Below are 22,199 nucleotides of genomic sequence, written 5' to 3'. Positions count from 1 at the left end.
ATCAGTCTTTGGTGGGCGCCAAGATCCCTCTGGAATCTCTTGGGTTTTTTATATTACTGGGACAGTTATCGTCTTTTTATTGTCACATACAGGAGAACTGTAGCATTTCACTATGAAAAGTGTGTCAAAAATCCACATATAGCTATGTACTGTATTCTGATTTAATTAAAAATGTTTATTCACCATTGAACATTCATATAATTAACAACGTGATGTTATATAATTGCAATACGTAGTATGTACAAAATATAATGAAATAAATGTCATAAACATAATTAAGAGGTTCATTTTAAGCATTAACATATTGGCTTTCGGAGAAAATCGCTACAATCTGTATTTTCCGTCTGAAACACAATGCTGATTTGTATACGGTAAGCAAATATTTTGACAGCAACAAAAAATATATTAATGTTGGAAATATGGTATTGCACAGGTCTAGAACAATGGAAATATGCTATAAAGCATCGCCCATACAACCTTATAATACACCGGTACGCTGTATTAGCCAAATATATGTCTGTGAAACGAATTAGGACTACAAATTACAATCACTTGTAACTGAGAAGTTCAGTGCATGTAGACCTAATGAGAGGACTTCTTTGTATGGAATTATCTGAAATCCTAATAATCACTGTGACAATTTGTGACTGTTTATACATCAACACGTGTCATGGTTCGAATAGCCTGATTGTTTTTTTTCACAAATAAATGCTGTATACTAATAAATATCATTACAACAAAAATTGTAAACATAATTTTGGGGAACATCCCGCAGGTATTATACAGGTAATTAGTACAATTATCATAATACCAACACCTTTAAACATTATCGACATAAGTATATCGTAGTTGGTTTTTTTCAATAATAGTATTGATATTGAGCTTCAAAGAAATTACGATTTAACTCTTGTAGACAAAAACAAAGATCATTTTAGTTGAACTTGTATGTTCAGTCCCATTTCTGAAGTTAATAAAACTTCAAACCCCATTTACGTAACAAATTATTTAACTGCGTTGCTACCTTACCTTTGACACGACGGTGGAAAACGTTTTTCGCCAAAATTGGCAGTGACATAAAAATGCAAAAGTTTCAGGGACAAAACTTGTATATCATTTCAATATATGAAAGAGATCTCGGGATATCGTTACTTACCATTTGTTTCTAGAAAGCAGTGGAATCTATGATTAAATAGCAACTAGAACAAATGTATATATCAAATAATATTTTTATTCTGATCAAATAATGCATTCATGTAGATAAATTGGTCGCGATATCTCTATATTAAAAAAACTTGATAACGAAATAATAATGTGTCTTATGACTAATTCTGCTTTTGTAATGACAAGTAAAGCAAAGAAATAAATAAACAATTGCTCAGGAAGTATCATAGAATTGTCAAACATGTATGATAATCAAGCATGAACGGTGATAATTCTGTCAATTCTTTAATCGGTAAAACCTTTAGACACACATAAAACATCTAAGTATACGATTGAGACAGTTCATTATGAAACTTCAGGGATGGAGTTACTAAAAGCTAGATAAATGGTAAAAGGCGATGATGATAAAATCAGAATCTGAAGATGTTAATTATCATACAAAATGTCTTTGTGCACCGTATATATACATAGGCACTGTATTATACTAAACAGATCTGATGTATTTCAGGACTTGATTATACATGAGTTAATGAAAACCAAATGACATATTAAATAATGAATAATGAACAAAATATAATGCAATAACTTTATATTTATCACAGATAACGAAATTATACGTCATAAGCTTTACTGATTAAATTGCTAAAACCTTCATATGCTGAAACTGCCAAGTCATCAGATCAACGTTAGAAACAAAGTTCATGCTATAGTTAATTTAGAGCCCATTTTTGAATATCGTTTATTGATTCTACATGAACCAAGACGTCTGTACACCTAGGTGAACGTTTGACCTAAGTATTAAGTTTCTGTACACCTAGGTGAACGTTTGACCTAAGTATAAAGTTTCTGTACACCTAGGTGAACGTTTGACCTAAGTACAAAGTTTCTGTACACCTAGGTGAACGTTTGACCTAAGTACAAAGTTTCTGTACACCTAGGTGAACGTTTGACCTAAGTACAAAGTTTCTGTACACCTAGGTGAACGTTTGACCTAAGTACAAAGTTTCTGTACACCTAGGTGAACGTTTGACCTAAGTATAAAGTTTCTGTACACCTAGGTGAACGAAAGTATCTGTACATCTAGGTGAACGTTTGACCTAAGTATTAAGTTTCTGTACACCTAGGTGAACGTTTGACCTAAGTATAAAGTTTCTGTACACCTAGGTGAACGTTTGACCTAAGTATAACGTTTCTGTACTCCTAGGTGAACGTTTGACCTAAGTATAAAGTTTCTGTAAACCTAGGTGAATGTTTGACCTAAGTATAAAGTTTCTGTACACCTAGGTGAACGTTTGACTTCAGTATAAAGTTTCTGTACACCTAGGTGAACGTTTGACCTAAGTATAAAGTTTATGTACACCTAGGTGAATGTTTGACCTAAGTATAAAGTTTCTGTACACCTAGGTGAACGTTTGACTTCAGTATAAAGTTTCTGTACACCTAGGTGAACGTTAGACCTAAGTATAAAGTTTCTGTACACCTAGGTGAACGTTTGACCTAAGTATAAAATTTCTGTACACATAGGTGAACGTTTGACCTAAGTATAAAGTTTCTGTACACCTAGGTGAACGTTTGACTTCAGTATAAAGTTTCTGTACACCTAGGTGAACGTTTGACCTAAGTATAAAGTTTCTGTACACCTAGGTGAACGTTTGACCTAAGTATAAAGTTTATGTACACCTAGGTGAATGTTTGACCTAAGTATAAAGTTTCTGTACACCTAGGTGAACGTTTGACTTCAGTATAAAGTTTCTGTACACCTAGGTGAACGTTTGACCTAAGTATAAAGTTTCTGTACACCTAGGTGAACGTTTGACCTAAGTATAAAGTTTCTGTACACATAGGTGAACGTTTGACCTAAGTATAAAGTTTCTGTACACCTAGGTGAACGTTTGACCTAGGTAAAAAGTTTCTGTACACCTAGGTGAACGTTTGACCTAGGTATAAAGTTTCTGTACACCTAGGTGAACGTTTGACCTAAATATAAAGTTTCTGTACACCTAGGTGAACGTTTGACCTAGGTATAAAGTTTCTGTACACCTAGGTGAACGTTTGACCTAGGTATAAAGTTTCTGTACACCTAGGTGAACGTTTGACCTAAGTATAAAGTTTCTGTACACCTAGGTGAACGTTTGACCTAAGTATAAAGTTTCTGTACACCTAGGTGAACGTTTGACCTAGCTATAAAGTTTCTGTACACCTAGGTGAACGTTAGACCTAAGTATAAAGTTTCTGTACACCTAGGTGAACGTTTGACCTAGGTATAAAGTTTTCGTACACCTAGGTGAGCGTTTGACCTAAGTATAAAATTTCTGTACACCTAGGTGAACGTTTGACCTAAGTATAAAGTTTCTGTACACCTAGGTGAACGTTTGACCTAAGTATAAAGTTTCTGTACTCCTATACTCCTAGGTGAACGTTTGACCTAAGTATAAAGTTTCTGTACACCTAGGTGAACGTTTGACCTAGTTATAAAGTTTCTGTACACCTAGGTGAACGTTAGACCTAAGTATAAAGTTTCTGTACACCTAGGTGAACGTTTGACCTAAGTATAAAGTTTCTGTACACCTAGGTGAACGTTAGACATAAGTACAAAGTTTGTGATATGTTTATGTCTGTGATAGAAATCCTGGGATTACCAGTTCACTTTGAAACTACTTTTTTTTTACGAATGTAGATAATTCTTGATAGATCTTTTATGCGAGTTGTAAATATATCGGTGTGTGTTATGTTTTAATAAGATACTTTTGAGTACAATAAAATATGTGATTTAAAGTAGTTCTTTAAATGTAGCATCCTTTTGTTTGTCTCTTATATTATCTTTTGTACATGTTGTGTTGTGTTTACTAATTAAAACAAGAGGCCCAGAGGGCCTGTATCGCTCACATGGTTTGTAATGTCTAGTAATGTTCTGAATATAGGTTTATTGTTCTTTCCAGAAGGAAAATTGAATATTTACCTCTACTTCACCTTTTGGGCATGCGCACCACCCCTCCTGCCCCCGTGGTGTCAGAGCCAAAATTTATACAAACTCTGTTCCCCTTGCCTTAGGATGTTTTTGGCCAAATTTGGTTACATTCCATGCAGAAATCTTTGACTGGTAGTGATTTAAAGGATTAACCTCTATTTTCCCTACTGGGCCACGCCCCTCATGCCCCCCTGGGGGTCAGAGCCAAAATGTATACAAACTCTATTTCTCTTCCCCAAGAGATGTTTATGGCGAAATTTGGTTTCGATCAATGCAGAATTCTAGGAATAGTAGCGATTTATAGGATGAACCTCTATTTCCCCTATTGGGCCCCGCCCCTCCTGCCCCTGGGGGGTCAGAGCCAAAATTTATACAAACTCTGTTCCCCTTCCCCCAAGGATGTTTCTGGCCAAATTTGATTTCAATCCATGCAGAACACTAGGACTAGTAGCAATTTATAGGCTTTACCTCTATTTCCCCTATTGGGCCCACCCCTCCTGTCCCAAGGGGGTCAGAGCCAAAATTTATACAAACTCTGTTCCCCTTCCCCCAAAGGAGGTTTCGGACCAAATGTGGTTTCAATCCATGCAGAACTCTAGGACAAGTAGCAATTTATAGGATTTACCTCTTTTTCCCCTATTTGGAACCGCCCCTCCTGCCCCCGGGGGGTCAGAGCCAAAATCTATACAAACTCTGTTCCCCTTCCCCCAAAGGAAGTTTGTGGCCAAATTTGGTTTCAATCCATGCAGAACACTGGGACAAGTAGAGATTTATAGGCTTTACCTCTATTTCCCCTATTGGGCCCGCCCCTCCTGCCCCCCGGGGGGTCAGAGCCAAAATTTATACAAACTCTGTTCCCCTTCCCCAAAGGATATATCTGGCCAAATTTGGTTTCAATCCATGAAGAACTCTAGGACTAGTAGCAATTTATAGGATTAACCTCTATTTCCCCTATTGGGCACCGCCCCTCCTGCCCCTGGGGGGTCAGAGCCAAAATTTATACAAACTCTGTTCCCCTTCCCCCAAGGATGTTTCTGGCCAAATTTGATTAGAATCAATGCAGAACTCTAGGACTTGTAGCGATTTAAAGGAAATGTTGACGGACGGACGGACGGACGACGGACGGACCGACGGACGACGGACGCAGCGCCATGACATAAGCTCCCGGGCCCTTCGGCCAGTTGAGCTAAAAATGAAATCCTGGGACTGACAATGCAGAATCATGTATAATTGTCCTCTAGATGGCTAACCTTAATAGTTTTATATTGGGCCTATATGTTGATTGTACTATGATGATAAAAGATTGCATTTTAAGTTGAAATACTTGTATCTGATCATTTTGTGTTTGGTTATACAACAGGAGGCCCAGAGGCCTGTATCGCTAACATGGTTTATGAAGCCAAACAATGTAAAATGTAAATTTCCTAAGGATTTTAAAGAACTACCTCCTATTGTCCTTCTATTTGGCCCTACCCCTCTAGATCCTGTCCAACAGGGGCCAGAGCCTTAAATGATAAACTCTGTTTTCCCTCCTCAAAAAATGCTTCTGGAAAAATTTGGTTAAAATCTGTGCAGAACTCCATGACTAGACAAGTTAATTTTGTCACAGAAACAATTTCATTAATGCCATGTACCAAGCTAATCAACATCTATCATTAGTTTTGACAGTGAATTATCACAAGAAAAAAATAATTTGATAAATCAATACCATTCTAAATGACTGAATTGCATTTACAACTTGACAAAAAATGTAAATAATGATATAAAATATGAAGCATAGAAACTGCATATCATATAGAATGTAGCATTCTTGAATCACAAAACACTTATTACCTCAAGATATGAAGCGCCCTTCATTATAATGAGTGACTTGCACACAAAGCATTAAAACAAAATCATTTCAATCAAGCACTTACGACTAACTGTAGCAATCACTCCTTTAAGTTTCATTTACCAAGCAAAGTTTAACAGTATATAGCAATTTAGCTAAAACATACCTTATTAGCAACTTTCACTCTCACTTACAAGTACTAAAACATACCTATCTGAAATAGAATCGTCTTGTGTCATCCTCACATATGTTTTACAACAAATTATAATAAATTAACAAGAATTAAACCAAACAAATGCCGACGAATGTAGAAGAAAGCACCATCCAGATATAGTGGAGAACATAATACAGCTACATGTTGTCAGACAAAAATAATGAAATTTAAAATAAAACGGCATGAACATGAAATTAGTAAATTCGCATTTTTTCATTTTACATAAAAAGATAAATCTACTGAATTACTTATACTGAAGTCAATAGGTTTTTGTACAGCTGCATGGTTCTGCACTAATACAACAGACCTAACAAGTGATTTATTTTTTCGGACTTAAGCAAAGGGAGATGACTGAAGATTGACAGCTATGATATCTAGGATTATTATTTATGTATCTTCAATGTAACCATTTTAATAATTATGTTTGTTGTTTTATGAAATAAACCAGTCAAGTCACAAAGTTAATCAAAAGCAAAAATCCATGTGATATTTTTTACAAAATATACATTTGTATATTTATTTGAATTACACTTTTTAGAATATGTAATATCGAATATCTTAATATTAATATCACATACTTAAACCACCCAACCAGTAGTACAGATCTAGTTAAAAGATATATTGACAAATTTTGTGTTTTTATCATTGGCACTGCAATTTCCTTTTGATAAAAGTAAAAGATTAACTTATCAGATTCATACTATGATGCTGACATAGCTGTATAATTATGAAACATACCTCTATATTGCACTTTTTTTATTAATTAATAAAAGGGATTTTCAAAATCAAATGAACAATACGAAGCTTTTAACAGCTTTGAATAACTAATTTTATGAACAATATGATGAAGTAGAATGTGCATTGTATGGAAAAGTGTATGATATCCATCAAGTTGTGAGAGAAAAACGGAATATTCTTACAATTGTTCTGGAAAGATGGAAACAGTATGACCTGTATGAGTTTGTCATCCGCTTTCATCTTTCTCGTTGGATGAAAAGAAAGTACTAATTTGCATTCCATTCCTAACTGGCAATGCAATTTATGGTGGTAGGTGTTTTGTGGTAATCAAAGCTTCTCAAAATAGAAGTATAATAATGCATTCAATTATGGGTTCTGACTACAACTTGTATTGGAACTTAATGAATAAATATGATAAATGATTATCACAGGAATTTGATTTTCTATTTTCATCTAAGGATTTACAATGACTTTTATTCAGGATATTTTTAAATTGATAGTAAGAACCCATCATTTACAAGACTGTTATAACAAACAGACGAGATCAACGAAATAAACATTCAAACAAACATCTACAAAACAACGTTACGAGAACTCTGAACATTGCTGGGGTCAGTCATCCCCCTATATGGATCGTCATCACCAGTTTCATCGTCATAATCGTCCATCAGTGGGACTGAGGAATCGTCTCCTCGGATCTGCAGTTGCATGTAAGGTTTGGCCCCTGTAGGAGAGACAGAGAAACCAATTTTACCAACATGATATCTACGTATAACCAACAAGTAGTGAAACATCAGATAGCCAAACTTCTACTGTATCAAGATGGTTTCCGACCATTCCTATGTATAGAAAGACCTGTATATCATAAATATTTATATTTCACTGACCACTCACAAATACCTCGCTAACCACTAACAGGTTGAATATAGTGACAATCCTCAAGACATCTCCTAGAAACCACTGTAGTAACATTTCTTCAACGACTACATAAACCTCTGTACAGTGATAATCCGTCAACGACTACATAAACCTCTGTATAGTGACAATCCGTCAACGACTACATAAACCTCTGTATAGTGACAATCCGTCAACGACTACATAAACCTCTGTATAGTGACAATCCGTCAACGACTACATAAACCTCTGTATAGTGACAATCCGTCAACAACTACATAAACCTCTGTATAGTGACAATCCTCCAGACATCTTCTAGAAACCATTGTAGTGACAATCCTTCAACGACTACATAAACCTTGGTAGATTGACAATCCTTCAACGACTACAAAAACCTCGGTAGATTGACAATCCTTCAACGACTACAAAAACCTCGGTAGATTGACAATCCTTCAACAACTACATAAACCTCTGTATAGTGACAATCATTTCGCCTCCAGACACCTTTGTAGTGTTATACTACAGGGAACTGTAGTAGTTCGGTTTGTAGAACTAAAGTGTCAAACCTTTAGTTCTGTATTGGAAAAATCCTTCAAATGTCACAAAGCATCTGTATAGCAACAATCCACCTCATAAACCTCTGTATAATGATTGATCTTTCACCAGTCATTTCACCAGTCATTTCACCAGTCATTTCACAAGTCATTTCACCAGTCATTTCACAGTCATTTCACCATTCACAAGTCATTTCACCAGTCATTTCACAGTCATTTCACCAGTCACTTCACCAGTCATTTCACCAGTCATTTCACCAGTCACTTCACCAGTCACTTCACCAGTCACTTCACCAGTCATTTCACCAGTCATTTCACCAGTCATTTCACCAGTCATTTCACCATTCACCAGTCATTTCACCAGTCATTTCACAGTCATTTCACCATTCACAAGTCATTTCACCAAGTCATTTCACCAGTCATTTCACAGTCATTTCACCAGTCACTTCACCAGTCACTTCACCAGTCACTTTCACCAGTCATTTCACCAGTCACTTCACCAGTCATTTCACCAGTCATTTCACCAGTCATTTCACCATTCACCAGTCATTTCACCAGTCATTTCACCAGTCATTTCACCAGTCACTTCACCAGTCACTTCACCAATCATTTCACCAGTCATTTCACCAGTCATTTCACCAGTCATTTCACCATCATTCACCAGTCATTTCACCAGTCATTTCACCAGTCATTTCACCAGTCATTCACCAGTCAGTCACTTCACCAGTCATTTCACCAGCCACTTCACCAGTCATTTCACCAGTCATTTCACCAGTCATTTCACCAGTCATTTCACCAGTCATTTCACCAGTCATTTCACCAGTCATTTCACCAGTCATTTCACCAGTCATTTCACCAGTCATTTCACCAGTCATTTCACCAGTCATTTCACCAGTCATTTCACCATTCACCAGTCATTTCACCAGTCATTTCACCAGTCATTTCACCAGTCACTTCACCAGTCATTTCACCAGTCATTTCACCAGTCATTTCACCAGTCATTTCACCAGTCATTTCACCAGTCATTTCACCAGTCACTTCACCAGTCATTTCACCAGTCATTCACCAGTCATCCATCATTTCACCACAGTCATTTCACCAGTCATTTCACCAGTCATTTCACCAGTCATTTCACCAGTCATTTCACCAGTCATTTCACCAGTCATTTCACCAGTCATTTCACCAGTCACTTTTTCACCAGTCACTTCACCTTCACCAGTCATTTCACCAGTCATTTCACCAGTCATTTCACCAGTCACTTCACCAGTCATTTCACCAGTCATTTCACCAGTCATTTCACCAGTCACTTCACCAGTCATTTCACCAGTCATTTCACCAGTCATTTCACCAGTCATTTCACCAGTCATTTCACCAGTCATTTCACCAGTCATTTCACCAGTCATTTCACCAGTCATTTCACCAGTCATTCACCAGTCACTTCACCAGTCATTCACCAGTCATTTCACCAGTCATTTCACCAGTCATCCAGTTTCACCAGTCATTTCACCAGTCATTTCACCAGTCATTTCACCAGTCATTTCACCAGTCATTTCACCAGTCACTTTCACCAGTCATTTCACCAGTCATTTCACCAGTCATTTCACCAGTCACTTTCACCAGTCATTTCACCAGTCATTTCACCAGTCATTTCACCAGTCACTCACCAGTCATTTCACCAGTCATTTCACCAGTCATTTCACCAGTCATTTCACCAGTCATTTCACCAGTCATTTCACCAGTCATTTCACCAGTCACTTCACCAGTCATTCACCAGTCATTTCACATTCACCAGTCATTTCACCAGCATCACCAGTCATTCACCAGTCATTTCACCAGTCATTTCACCAGTCACTTCACCAGTCATTTCACCAGTCACTTCACCAGTCACCAGTCACTTCACCAGTCATTTCACCAGTCATTCACAGTCACTTCACCAGTCATTCACCATCATTCACCAGTCATTTCACCAGTCATTTCACACAGTCATTTCACCAGTCATTTCACCAGTCATTTCACCAGTCATTTCACCAGTCATTTCACCAGTCATTTCACCAGTCACCATCACTTCACCAGTCATTTCACCAGTCACCGTCACCTCACCAGTCACTTCACCAGTCATTTCACCAGTCATTTCACCAGTCACTTCACCACTCACCAGTCATTTCACCAGTCATTTCACCAGTCATTTCACCAGTCATTTCACCAGTCACTTCACCAGTCACTTCACCAGTCATTTCACCAGTCACTTCACCAGTCATTTCACTCACAGTCATTTCACCAGTCATTTCACCAGTCATTTCATCAGTCATTCACCAGTCAACATCTCACCAGTCAGTCATTTCACCAGTCATTTCACCAGTCATTTCACCAGTCATTCACCAGTCATTTCACCAGTCATTTCACCAGTCATTTCACCAGTCATAAAAAAAATCCTACTCAGGTTCCAGTATTGCAACCTTTGTATAGTGGTCACTTGTCAGACCATGGAAACCTCTGTACATGTACAAACTTCTGGAAGTAACAACTGTAAAATGACCATAAACCATCTCAGAAAACATATGTACATTGTGTAATGATAAGATCTGACCATTAGAAGCCTAGGTCTACTGGACATCTTTCAGACCTACCTTCTACATCACCATCTCAGAAAACATATGTACATTGTGTAATGATAAGATCTGACCATTAGAAGCCTAGGTCTACTGGACATCTTTCAGACCTACCTTCTACATCACCATCTCAGAAAACATATGTACATTGTGTAATGATAAGATCTGACCATTAGAAGCCTATGTCTACTGGACATCTTTCAGACCTACCTTCTACATCACCATCTCAGAAAACATATGTACATTGTGTAATGATAAGATCTGACCATTAGAAGCCTATGTCTACTGGACATCTTTCAGACCTACCTTCTACATCACCATCTCAGAAAACATATGTACATTGTGTAATGATAAGATCTGACCATTAGAAGCCTAGGTCTACTGGACATCTTTCAGACCTACCTTCTACATCACCATCTCAGAAAACATATGTACATTGTGTAATGATAAGATCTGACCATTAGAAGCCTAGGTCTACTGGACATCTTTCAGACCTACCTTCTACATCACCATCTCAGAAAACATATGTACATTGTGTAATGATAAGATCTGACCATTAGAAGCCTATGTCTACTGGACATCTTTCAGACCTACCTTCTACATCACCATCTCAGAAAACATATGTACATTGTGTAATGATAAGATCTGACCATTAGAAGCCTATGTCTACTGGACATCTTTCAGACCTACCTTCTACATCACCATCTCAGAAAACATATGTACATTGTGTAATGATAAGATCTGACCATTAGAAGCCTATGTCTACCGGACATCTTTCAGACCTACCTTCTACATCACCATCTCAGAAAACATATGTACATTGTGTAATGATAAGATCTGACCATTAGAAGCCTAGGTCTACTGGACATCTTTCAGACCTACCTTCTACATCACCATCTCAGAAAACATATGTACATTGTGTAATGATAAGATCTGACCATTAGAAGCCTATGTCTACTGGACATCTTTCAGACCTACCTTCTACATCACCATCTCAGAAAACATATGTACATTGTGTAATGATAAGATCTGACCATTAGAAGCCTATGTCTACTGGACATCTTTCAGACCTACCTTCTACATCACCATCTCAGAAAACATATGTACATTGTGTAATGATAAGATCTGACCATTAGAAGCCTAGGTCTACTGGACATCTTTCAGACCTACCTTCTACATCACCATCTCAGAAAACATATGTACATTGTGTAATGATAAGATCTGACCATTAGAAGCCTAGGTCTACTGGACATCTTTCAGACCTACCTTCTACATCACCATCTCAGAAAACATATGTACATTGTGTAATGATAAGATCTGACCATTAGAAGCCTAGGTCTACTGGACATCTTTCAGACCTACCTTCTACGTCTGTAAAGTTTCCTTTGTTCTAACCTATACAATCTTAGTGACCAACATTCAGACTAGTGTTACAAGCAACCATCAAACACCAAAGAAACCCATAAAAGTATCCATCAAGCATACATTAAAACATTGTTTACAGAATAAATCAATGAGTATAAATCATTGTCACAATTATGATAATGTCTGATAAATGATGGTCCATTAAAAAGCATGAATTAAAATCAGGCAAATGAAACACATTTAAACATGCAAATAATTAGTAGTGTTAGTACAAGCAAGTTAATAAACAAAGGAAATAAAAGCCTACCACATGGTGTCCAGCATACTTCACAACATCCACATGCAGATAGGACAGTCATGCATTGCGGTATAATCGAAGGATAGCTAAATGGTCGGCCACAGACATTACATGGTCATTATATTGAGGTGTAAACAAAGTTTAGGATTGCTAAATGGTCCGCCATCGGTCATAACATGGTCATTAAATTGAGGTGTAAACAAAGTTTAGGATAGCTAAATGGTCGGCCACAGACATTACATGGTCATTATATTGAGGTGTAAACAAAGTTTAGGATTGCTAAATGGTCCGCCATCAGTCATTACATGGTCATTATATTGAGGTGTAAACAAAGTTTAGGATTGCTAAATGGTCCGCCATCGGTCATTACATGGTCATTAAATTGAGGTGTAAACAAAGTTTAGGATAGCTAAATGGTCGGCCATCAGTCATTACATGGTCATTATATTGAGGTGTAAACAAATTTTAGGATTGCTAAATGGTCCGCCATCGGTCATTACATGGTCATTAAATTGAGGTGTAAACAAAGTTTAGGATAGCTAAATGGTCGGCCATCAGTCATTACATGGTCATTATATTGAGGTGTAAACAAATTTTAGGATTGCTAAATGGTCCGCCATCGGTCATTACATGGTCATTAAATTGAGGTGTAAACAAAGTTTAGGATTGCTAAATGGTCTGCCATCGGTCATTACATGGTCATTAAATTGAGGTGTAAACAAAGTTTAGGATAGCTAAATGGTCGGCCATCAGTCATTACATGGTCATTATATTGAGGTGTAAACAAAGTTTAGGATTGCTAAATGGTCGGCCATCAGTCATTACATGGTCATTAAATTGAGGTGTAAACAAAGTTTAGGATTGCTAAATGGTTCGCCATCGGTCATTACATGGTCATTAAATTGAGGTGTAAACAAAGTTTAGGATTGCTAAATGGTCCGCCATCGGTCATTACATGGTCATTAAATTGAGGTTTAAACAAAGTTTAGGATTGCTAAATGGTCCGCCATCGGTCATTACATGGTCATTAAATTGAGGTTTAAACAAAGTTTAGGATTGCTAAATGGCCAGATAATGGTCATTACAATCAAAATTTTAAATAGGAGTGGAGGTCAATTCTATTTACACTGTCTTTTGTTTATCAACAATATTTTTGTCTCCCTTTGATCAATTTAAAAGTAAAGGGCGCTGGACATCACAATGAATGTTTGAAATAGGTCATTTTTACCTCTGGCTTAAGAGTCAAATGATCTATGGTATACAAGTTTAGAAGATTCATCAAAAGCTGTACTATTTAAAGCATGGAAAAGAATCACTGAAGTTTTCGTACTAACGTGGAAGATTCCATTCCTATCATGTTTCCTGAGAATGAATGCTCAATTGCTCAATCTACTTGGTCTTTACATGATCTTAAATCCATATTTAAAAATCTTAATACAAGAGGCCCAGAGGGCCTGTATCGCTCACCTGGTTTTTTGTTAGTAATTATCACAAGAAAATTAAGTTGCAGAGAAAAAGTCATTTATATGGAAATTGACCACTTTTGACCCCGCCCCTCAGGCCCCCGGGGGTCAGCCCTATCATTTGCTCAATTTGGAATCCCCAGCCTACAAGGATGCTACCATTGCATTATGGGTGCTATACCACGCTTAGTTGCAGAGAAGAAGTCATTTATATGGAAATAGCCAAATTGACCCCTTTTGACCGTGTACCTCAGGCCCCCCGGGGGTCAGCCCTATCATTTGTACAATTTTGAATCCCCACACTATAAGGATGCTACCATTGCATAATGAGTGCTATACCATGCTTAGTTGCAGAGAAGAAGTCATTTATATGGAAATAGCCTAATTGACCTCTTTTTGACCCCGCCCTTCAGGCCCCCGGGAGGTCAGCCCTATCATTTGCACAATCTTGAATCCCCACCCTATAAGGATGCTACCAATGCATTATGGGTGCTATACCATACTTAGTTTCAGAGAAGAAGTTGTTTATATGGAAATAGCCAAATTGGCCCCTTTTGACCCCGCCCCTCAGGCCCCCAGGGGGTCAGCCCCATTATTTGTACAATTTTGAATCCCCAACCTATAAGGATGATATCATTGCATTATGGGTTAGGGCTATCCCTCATGCTTTGTTTCAGAGAAGAAGTCGTTTATATGGAAATAGCCAAATTGACCCCTTTTGACCCCGCCCCTCAGCCCCCCCGGGAGTCAGCCCTATCATCTGTACAATTTTGAATCCCCACCCTATAACGATACTACAATTGCATTATGAGTGCTATCTCATGCTTAGTTTCAGAGAAGAAGTCGTTTATATGGAAATAGCCAAATTGACCCCATTTGACCCCGCCCCTCAGGCCCCCGGGGGGTCAGCCCCATCATTTGTACAATTTTGAATCCCCACCCTGTAAGGATGCTACCATTGCATTATGGGTGCTATCCCATGCTTGGTTTCAGAGAAGAAGTCATTTATATGGAAATAGCCAAATTGACCCCTTTTGGCCCCGCCCCTCAGGCCCCTGGGGGGTCAGCCCCATCATTTGTACAATTTTCAGTTAGTAGCCCATAAGGATGCTACCAGTCAAATTTTGTTGAAATCCGACCAGCGGTTATGGAGAAGAAGTCGATTGTTGACGGACGACGGACGCCGGACGCCGGACACTGCGGTATCCCATAAGCTCACCTCGGTACTTTGGACCAGGTGAGTTAATAATAGACATTTTCAGTAAAAGTACAGATGTCTAGCCAAGTTGTTGACACATATATCATGTTATCTTTCTTTTATTCCCAAAAATCTCTATTTCGATTGTTTTTTATTAAGCTCTAATTTAGGGTTATGTGTCATAGAGATAAACAAAAGATATACTATTATAAGTCTATTGTATCCTTGAGGTTAATCTCATGCATGGGTACTACTGACATTAGAAACCGATAATTAAACAAACATCTAGTGTTACAAGAAACACAAAACTGTTAGATACTGTATCCTCTGGAGGAGGATAGCATATCAACTGTATCGGGTAACAGAGAACTAGGCATCTCTTGTACATTCCATTGTGTTAATATATAATATTGGAAGATGAAGTTCATTTAACTAATTTATCCCTTTTTCAATTCCAAAGCTGGAACAGTTTATTTAGGGGGAAATTCTGCTAGATTTTTTTTACCTTCAAAGTAAAAAATAAAAAGATTTATAAGTAAATTTAGACATACAACTAGAGAATCGTCCATCTTTCACAAAAAGCTTATACAATTTACATATGATTTAGTTGTCAAAAGACTATCAACATCTAGTAAAAGTGTTACTCAAGCATTTTCAGGTTTAGAAACATCTAGGGTGGAATGAACATGCCTGGACTACGATAGTGTTTCTCCTGATACTGGATCTGACAGTGTTCCGTTCAAATCAGCACTTATAAGCTCCAAGTTATCATCTGAAAAATTAGACTAGAATCAACACAAAACTTACAATGAAACAGTGTGCTGAATAAGTCTCAATAACCAGAATTGGTGGTTCCCACAGATTATCTCATCATTGTTTGAAATCAGGTATCCATAAAAAATATATCAAACGTGCAGTTTTTGGAAACAAGGGACACAACCCAGTGGGAGTTAAAATCAAATGAGTACCTTGAGAAAGAGAGGAGACAATTTATATGGCCAGTAGTGCCATTTTTATTGTTAATTGATCATAAAGGATGAAGCAGGCATATGGAAACCAAACCAAATATTTAACTTGTTAAATGTTTACCTATAACAAAACCAGTTGAACAAGATGAAATTAAAAGAGGATTTATATTTGATAAACATCTATTCCAAAAATATTTTTGTTTAAATCATTTGAATTCCATATGTTTCTAAATACTACACAAGTTCTATCTAACCATTTCAATAACATGATGTAGCTCTTCTCAAAAGAACATGTTAATAAAATACATCATTAAATTCTACATTACAATGGGTACGATTGTAAATATATACCGGGCACAGACAATTGTTTCATCTTTGTAATTATGACAAATGTTTTCACTAAATATCAATTTTAGACTATGTTTTCATTTTCATAGTATCTTTAAATGTCAACAAATAAAAAGTCCACGATGTGATACCTGTGAACTACGACAGAGAGAATACTTAAGATAATCTTTGATCAGGATATGTTAGAAGTTTTAATGAAAGCATAGATTACAGCAGCTGACCTATATCCTTGTGTTACAGTAAGAACAGATATAAAGAAAATCCATATTGCACCATAAGCTGTTGTCAATTTCAAGACTGAAATTTCTTGTATTTTCATATAGCATTACTGTACAGTGCTTGGTACAGTGCTTAGTTATTACACTATACCATTTTACATGTTAAGTTAAATATGAAGGCATGCATGTTAATAAAAGCAACAAATAAAGGATTAAAAAGAAAGAAAAAAGAAAAAAAAACAATGAAAACAAAAAAAAAGTGTACAACTTACTATATATATGTTTTCCCTTTAATAGCTATTCTAATATTACACTGGTGTATTGCAGGGCATGGTATACATAAAAGGGAGACATGTTTTTGGCAAAAAGATTGAAATGAAAGTACAATTTTCATTTTAATTAGTTGAACTCTATATATATGATCAACTCATAAATTAACTCCAGACAAATAAATTAGTTCTACCACTAATTACAACACATTTACTACACATAATCTAAAGTTGTTCAGGATAACAGATTCATGGTGTCAATCCTATAACTCAAAATAACATACTTGAAAGTCTATATGTAGCGACCCCATCCCCACAACATTCAATTAGATTGTATAACAACTAGATTAACACTATAATGGAATAGCAGTATTTTGTTTGACAAACAAAATATTGACACAGACATACTTGCAATATGTGTGCAAGAAAGAAATTTAAGAATTCAAGAGTTTAACCATTAAAGACAATAATAGAACTTTTATAATATTTGTGAAGGAACTATAATTTATAAAAGCCAATAATTTATAAATATGGAATCTACAATGAAGTGTTAACCGAGTGCATTAAACAGTAACTGTTGTACATCATATTATGTGTATACACACTAAGCATGAAAAAGTGTTATATCCAAGCATTAATTACTTTATCAAGTTAAAACAAAAATTAGCATTAGGTATGATATCAAAATACTAGTATTGTTCATTTGTATGTTTAGGCAAAATTTGGCCCCCAAAACAAATCTGATTAAAGCTAATGGTAATAAGTTCACCCCAAAGCTGGAAGGTTTCATTCAGAAATTCCAGGTATGGGTAAAACAATAAGCAAATTTTAATGGTGAAAAGTTTATCCATTATTCTTTAATACGATTTAATATGATCCATCATTTATCGTATTATCCATCATTCTTAAATTTCAAAATTCAGAAATTCCACTGTTACTTTTAGTCAAAAGTTGAAAATATAAAAAAATTTGAATTAAAATTCTATAATAGAACTTGGAAATAAATGGAGCCAAATTTCTTCTGTGTTCAATTTCTCCTGTTAGGTTTAGTTTGCGTGTTAGTTTTACTGTGTCTATCGCTGCTGAATATGAATGAACATTGATATCAAAGATTACATACATCTCATGTGGAGTGTAGAGCTGAGACAACATTTACAAGAGCCCTTTTTTATTTCTTCAAGACACATTTGTGTAATTGCAAAATTGATTTTTCATACGGCTTAATTTACTAAAGTTATCAGCTTTCATGTCTTAATATTCTATCAACCTTGGTCATACATATATCGATTTATGTAAAGAAAAAATAATGGGATTTACACCCAACAAAAAGAAATAATGGGACTGGAGTGAGGACTTATGTTTTGTAATCCATTAAATAAATCAAAATTTGATACAACTTCTAATTCAGCAGTAACAGAAACATTAACAGTATATTCATTCATCATGTACAGAATACGATTCTAGTTTTAATGTGTTGTTAGGCTGTTCTGTGACTAGCTCATTGTCCGATAGATCCCCAGTAGAAATAGGCGTACCTTTAGACTTTTGTCGACTCGGTAACAGGAATACAATGGAGAGCGCCATGACAACATGCCAGGCACTGTGGGTATATTTGTAATTTTCCTCCGTTTCTAAAAAGGCAAAAATCACAAGGCCTGTTCCGGCAAACAGTATTCCAGGCAGCAGGAACTTTACATAACGCCACTTTGAGGGATAACAGTTCTTTCGTAAACAGCACTGTCGCACCTGGGAAAAGAAATCACAAGTTACAGGCAAAATGTTGAAGACTCCAGTTCTACACAATTCACTTTCAACTCTTATCAATGAGCAAAGCCATTATTAATCAGGTGGCAATAGAACTTGAACATAAGTGATGGGATACCACTACATTATTTTTCAGCACTCTGAATAATTTGCAAAGGGAGGGGTACAATATTGACGTTTCTTCAAACCTAAAACTTAACAGGAGATGTGTCAGAAAAAGTAATTTGGTTTCAGGATAAAGTAATCGATGGCAAGTTAGGAATTGTGTAAACATCTATCTGAAACAAGGGCACAGTTGATGTAGACTCCTCAGCATGACTGGAATTCTAATAATTGTCTCAATTTCTTCTGATTTTATATCATAATGATTAAATTACATAATAAAAATGTTGTAGGAGTAATTAGTATACTTTAATAGCATTTTTATGGGTAATTGACAAACTTTACTGGGTATTTTACCCATGTATGCATCTTCACTGGAGCACTGAATTTATTATAGAAGTAGATATGTGCTTATTTTAGGTCATTTCAATATCTATATGGAAAATGAATCAAATTTTTACATACCCATGATATTGACATGATTATAATTCCAGCGGCAGCAGGCACTACAAACACCCAGAGGCCATGACGGTCATATTCCACCCCTAGGGCAAGGCACAGGGCACCAAGCATGTGGAAAAATGAGCGGACTGATGAGGAAAGGCGCGCCATGGCGAGAATGGTTACCCAGAAGGACATGATGGAGCCAAGGAAGTCACAGTAACTCAGCACATCATACTTCATCATACAATAGTAGTGAGTTACATCCTTTGTGTCACAGGCATGGTAAAACTGGAAAATAAGTCAGACATGGTAAAACTGGAAAATAAGTCAGACATGGTAAAACTGGAAAATAAGTCAGACATGGTAAAACTGGAAAATAAGTCAGACATGGTAAAACTGGAAAATAAGTCAGACATGGTAAAACTGGAAAATAAGTCAGACATGGTAAAACTGGAAAATAAGTCAGACATGGTAAAAGTGAAAATAGTCAGACATGGTAAAACTGGAAAATAAGTCAGACATGGTAAAACTGGAAAATAAGTCAGACATGGTAAAACTGGAAAATAAGTCAGACATGGTAAAAGTGGAAAATAAGTCAGACATGGTAAAACTGGAAAATAAGTCAGACATGGTAAAAGTGGAAAATAAGTCAGACATGGTAAAAGTGGAAAATAAGTCAGACATGGTAAAAGTGGAAAATAAGTCAGACATGGTAAAAGTGGAAAATAAGTCAGACATGGTAAAACTGGAAAATAAGTCAGACATGGTAAAACTGGAAAATAAGTCAGACATGGTAAAAGTGGAAAATAAGTCAGACATGGTAAAAGTGGAAAATAAGTCAGACATGGTAAAAGTGGAAAATAAGTCAGACATGGTAAAACTGGAAAATAAGTCAGACATGGTAAAAGTGGAAAATAAGTCAGACATGGTAAAAGTGAAAATAGGTCACAACAATGGTAAAACTGGAATATAAGTCAGACATGGTAAAAGTGAAAATAGGTCACAACAATGGTAAAACTGGAAAATAAGTCAGACATGGTAAAAGTGAAAATAGGTCACAACAATGGTAAAACTGGAAAATAAGTCAGACATGGTAAAAGTGGAAAATAAGTCAGACATGGTAAAAGTGAAAAATAAGTCAGACATGGTAAAAGTGGAAAATAAGTCAGACATGGTAAAACTGGAAAATAAGTCAGACATGGTAAAACTGGAAAATAAGTCAGACATGGTAAAAGTGGAAAATAAGTCAGACATGGTAAAACTGGAAAATAAGTCAGACATGGTAAAAGTGGAAAATAAGTCAGACATGGTAAAAGTGGAAAATAAGTCAGACATGGTAAAAATGGAAAATAAGTCAGACATGGTAAAAGTGGAAAATAAGTCAGACATGGTAAAAGTGAAAATAGGTCACAACAATGGTAAAACTGGAATATAAGTCAGACATGGTAAAAGTGAAAATAGGTCACAACAATGGTAAAACTGGAAAATAAGTCAGACATGGTAAAAGTGAAAATAGGTCACAACAATGGTAAAACTGGAAAATAAGTCAGACATGGTAAAAGTGAAAATAGGTCACAACAATGGTAAAACTGGAAAATAAGTCAGACATGGTAAAAGTGAAAATAGGTCACAACAATGGTAAAACTGGAAAATAAGTCAGACATGGTAAAACTGGAAAATAGGTCACAGACATGATAAAAGTGGAAAATAGGTCACAACAATGGTAAAAGTGGAAAATAGGTCACAACAATGGTAAACTGGAAAATAGGTCACAACAATTGGTATAACTGGAAAATAAGTCACAACAATGGTAAAACTGGAAAATAAGTCAGACATGGTAAAACTGGGAAGTAAGTCACAGACATGGTAAAACTGGAAAATAGGGCACAAGCATGGTAAAACTTGAAAATATGTCACAGACATGGTAAAACTTGAAAATATGTCACAGACATGGTAAAACTGGAAAATAGGTCACAGATATGGTAAAACTGGAAAATAGGTAACAACAATGGTAAAACTGGAAAATAGGTCACAACAATGGTAAAACTGGAAAATAAGTCACAACAATGGTAAAAGTGAATCAAAATACTGAAAGAACTAAATGGCTCGGTCTCAATGATTGGAGGAATATATTTCTAAGGTCAACACTATTTTTGGACAACAAGAAATAAATTTTGCCAGTGTTCCTTCCAATTTTTACTTTTGAGGATTCCTTGGACACCAAGGTGTAAAATAAGAAACACATACTAAACTCTTGAGAGCCCATTCTAATATTTCCTATAATGTTATATGCCAAATGATTTTATAGCATCTTTAACCTTTTCCTTGTTAATTTGATATCAATGAAAATATCCATTCTGAGTTCTATTCCCATCAAGTTCCTGGGACCACAGTATCAGTTAACTAGTATTGTTTTGCAGCAGAGACAGACAAGAGGCATATTTTTCTATGCCAAAATGTCTTAAATGTAGTATATGTCAGTCCTCTAGAAGACTTATCAATATAGTCATACCATTTCTGAATAAATTGGTCAATTGGTCTACTTTTAACAAGTTTTTGTAATTATTCTTTTGTAAAACAGCAAGTTGATTGATATATCCAAACATGATTTAAACTAGCTCTGGATAAAATATCTTAAAAATATTACAGCCATTTTAAAAAATGCCTGGTCCATTTTCATGTAAAGTATACATTAATTTATGAATATTACTTGATAATTTATTTGATGTTATGTTTGTTTGTTTGATTAATTTTGGTCCTATTAACAGCTAGGGTCAAGTAAGGACAGCCTCT

General features: G+C 36.1%; 1 protein-coding gene across 2 annotated transcripts in view; it reads right to left on the bottom strand.

Annotated features, from left to right (window-relative positions):
* Positions 1 to 154: 154 nt before the first annotated feature.
* Positions 155 to 22,199, bottom strand: part of LOC138325961 (post-GPI attachment to proteins factor 6-like) — a 65,562-nt gene continuing 43,517 nt past the window's right edge. The window contains exons 10-13 of one of the 2 annotated variants that reach the window (XM_069271997.1): positions 19,428 to 19,694; positions 18,632 to 18,842; positions 15,984 to 16,065; positions 7,500 to 7,636 (exon numbers count right to left, since the gene is read on the bottom strand). In XM_069271997.1, coding sequence (XP_069128098.1) covers positions 15,989 to 16,065; positions 18,632 to 18,842; positions 19,428 to 19,694 — 555 coding nt within the window. In that variant the 3' untranslated portion in view covers positions 7,500 to 7,636; positions 15,984 to 15,988. Of the gene's footprint in view, positions 7,637 to 15,983; positions 16,066 to 18,631; positions 18,843 to 19,427; positions 19,695 to 22,199 lie in introns of both variants that reach the window. The other variant, XM_069271996.1, reaches the window with a different exon arrangement.

The sequence above is a fragment of the Argopecten irradians genome, chromosome 6, assembly GCF_041381155.1.
Source record: "Argopecten irradians isolate NY chromosome 6, Ai_NY, whole genome shotgun sequence".
In the NCBI taxonomy this organism is placed as follows: domain Eukaryota; kingdom Metazoa; phylum Mollusca; class Bivalvia; order Pectinida; family Pectinidae; genus Argopecten; species Argopecten irradians.
This window is presented reverse-complemented; position numbering and strand designations above follow the sequence as displayed.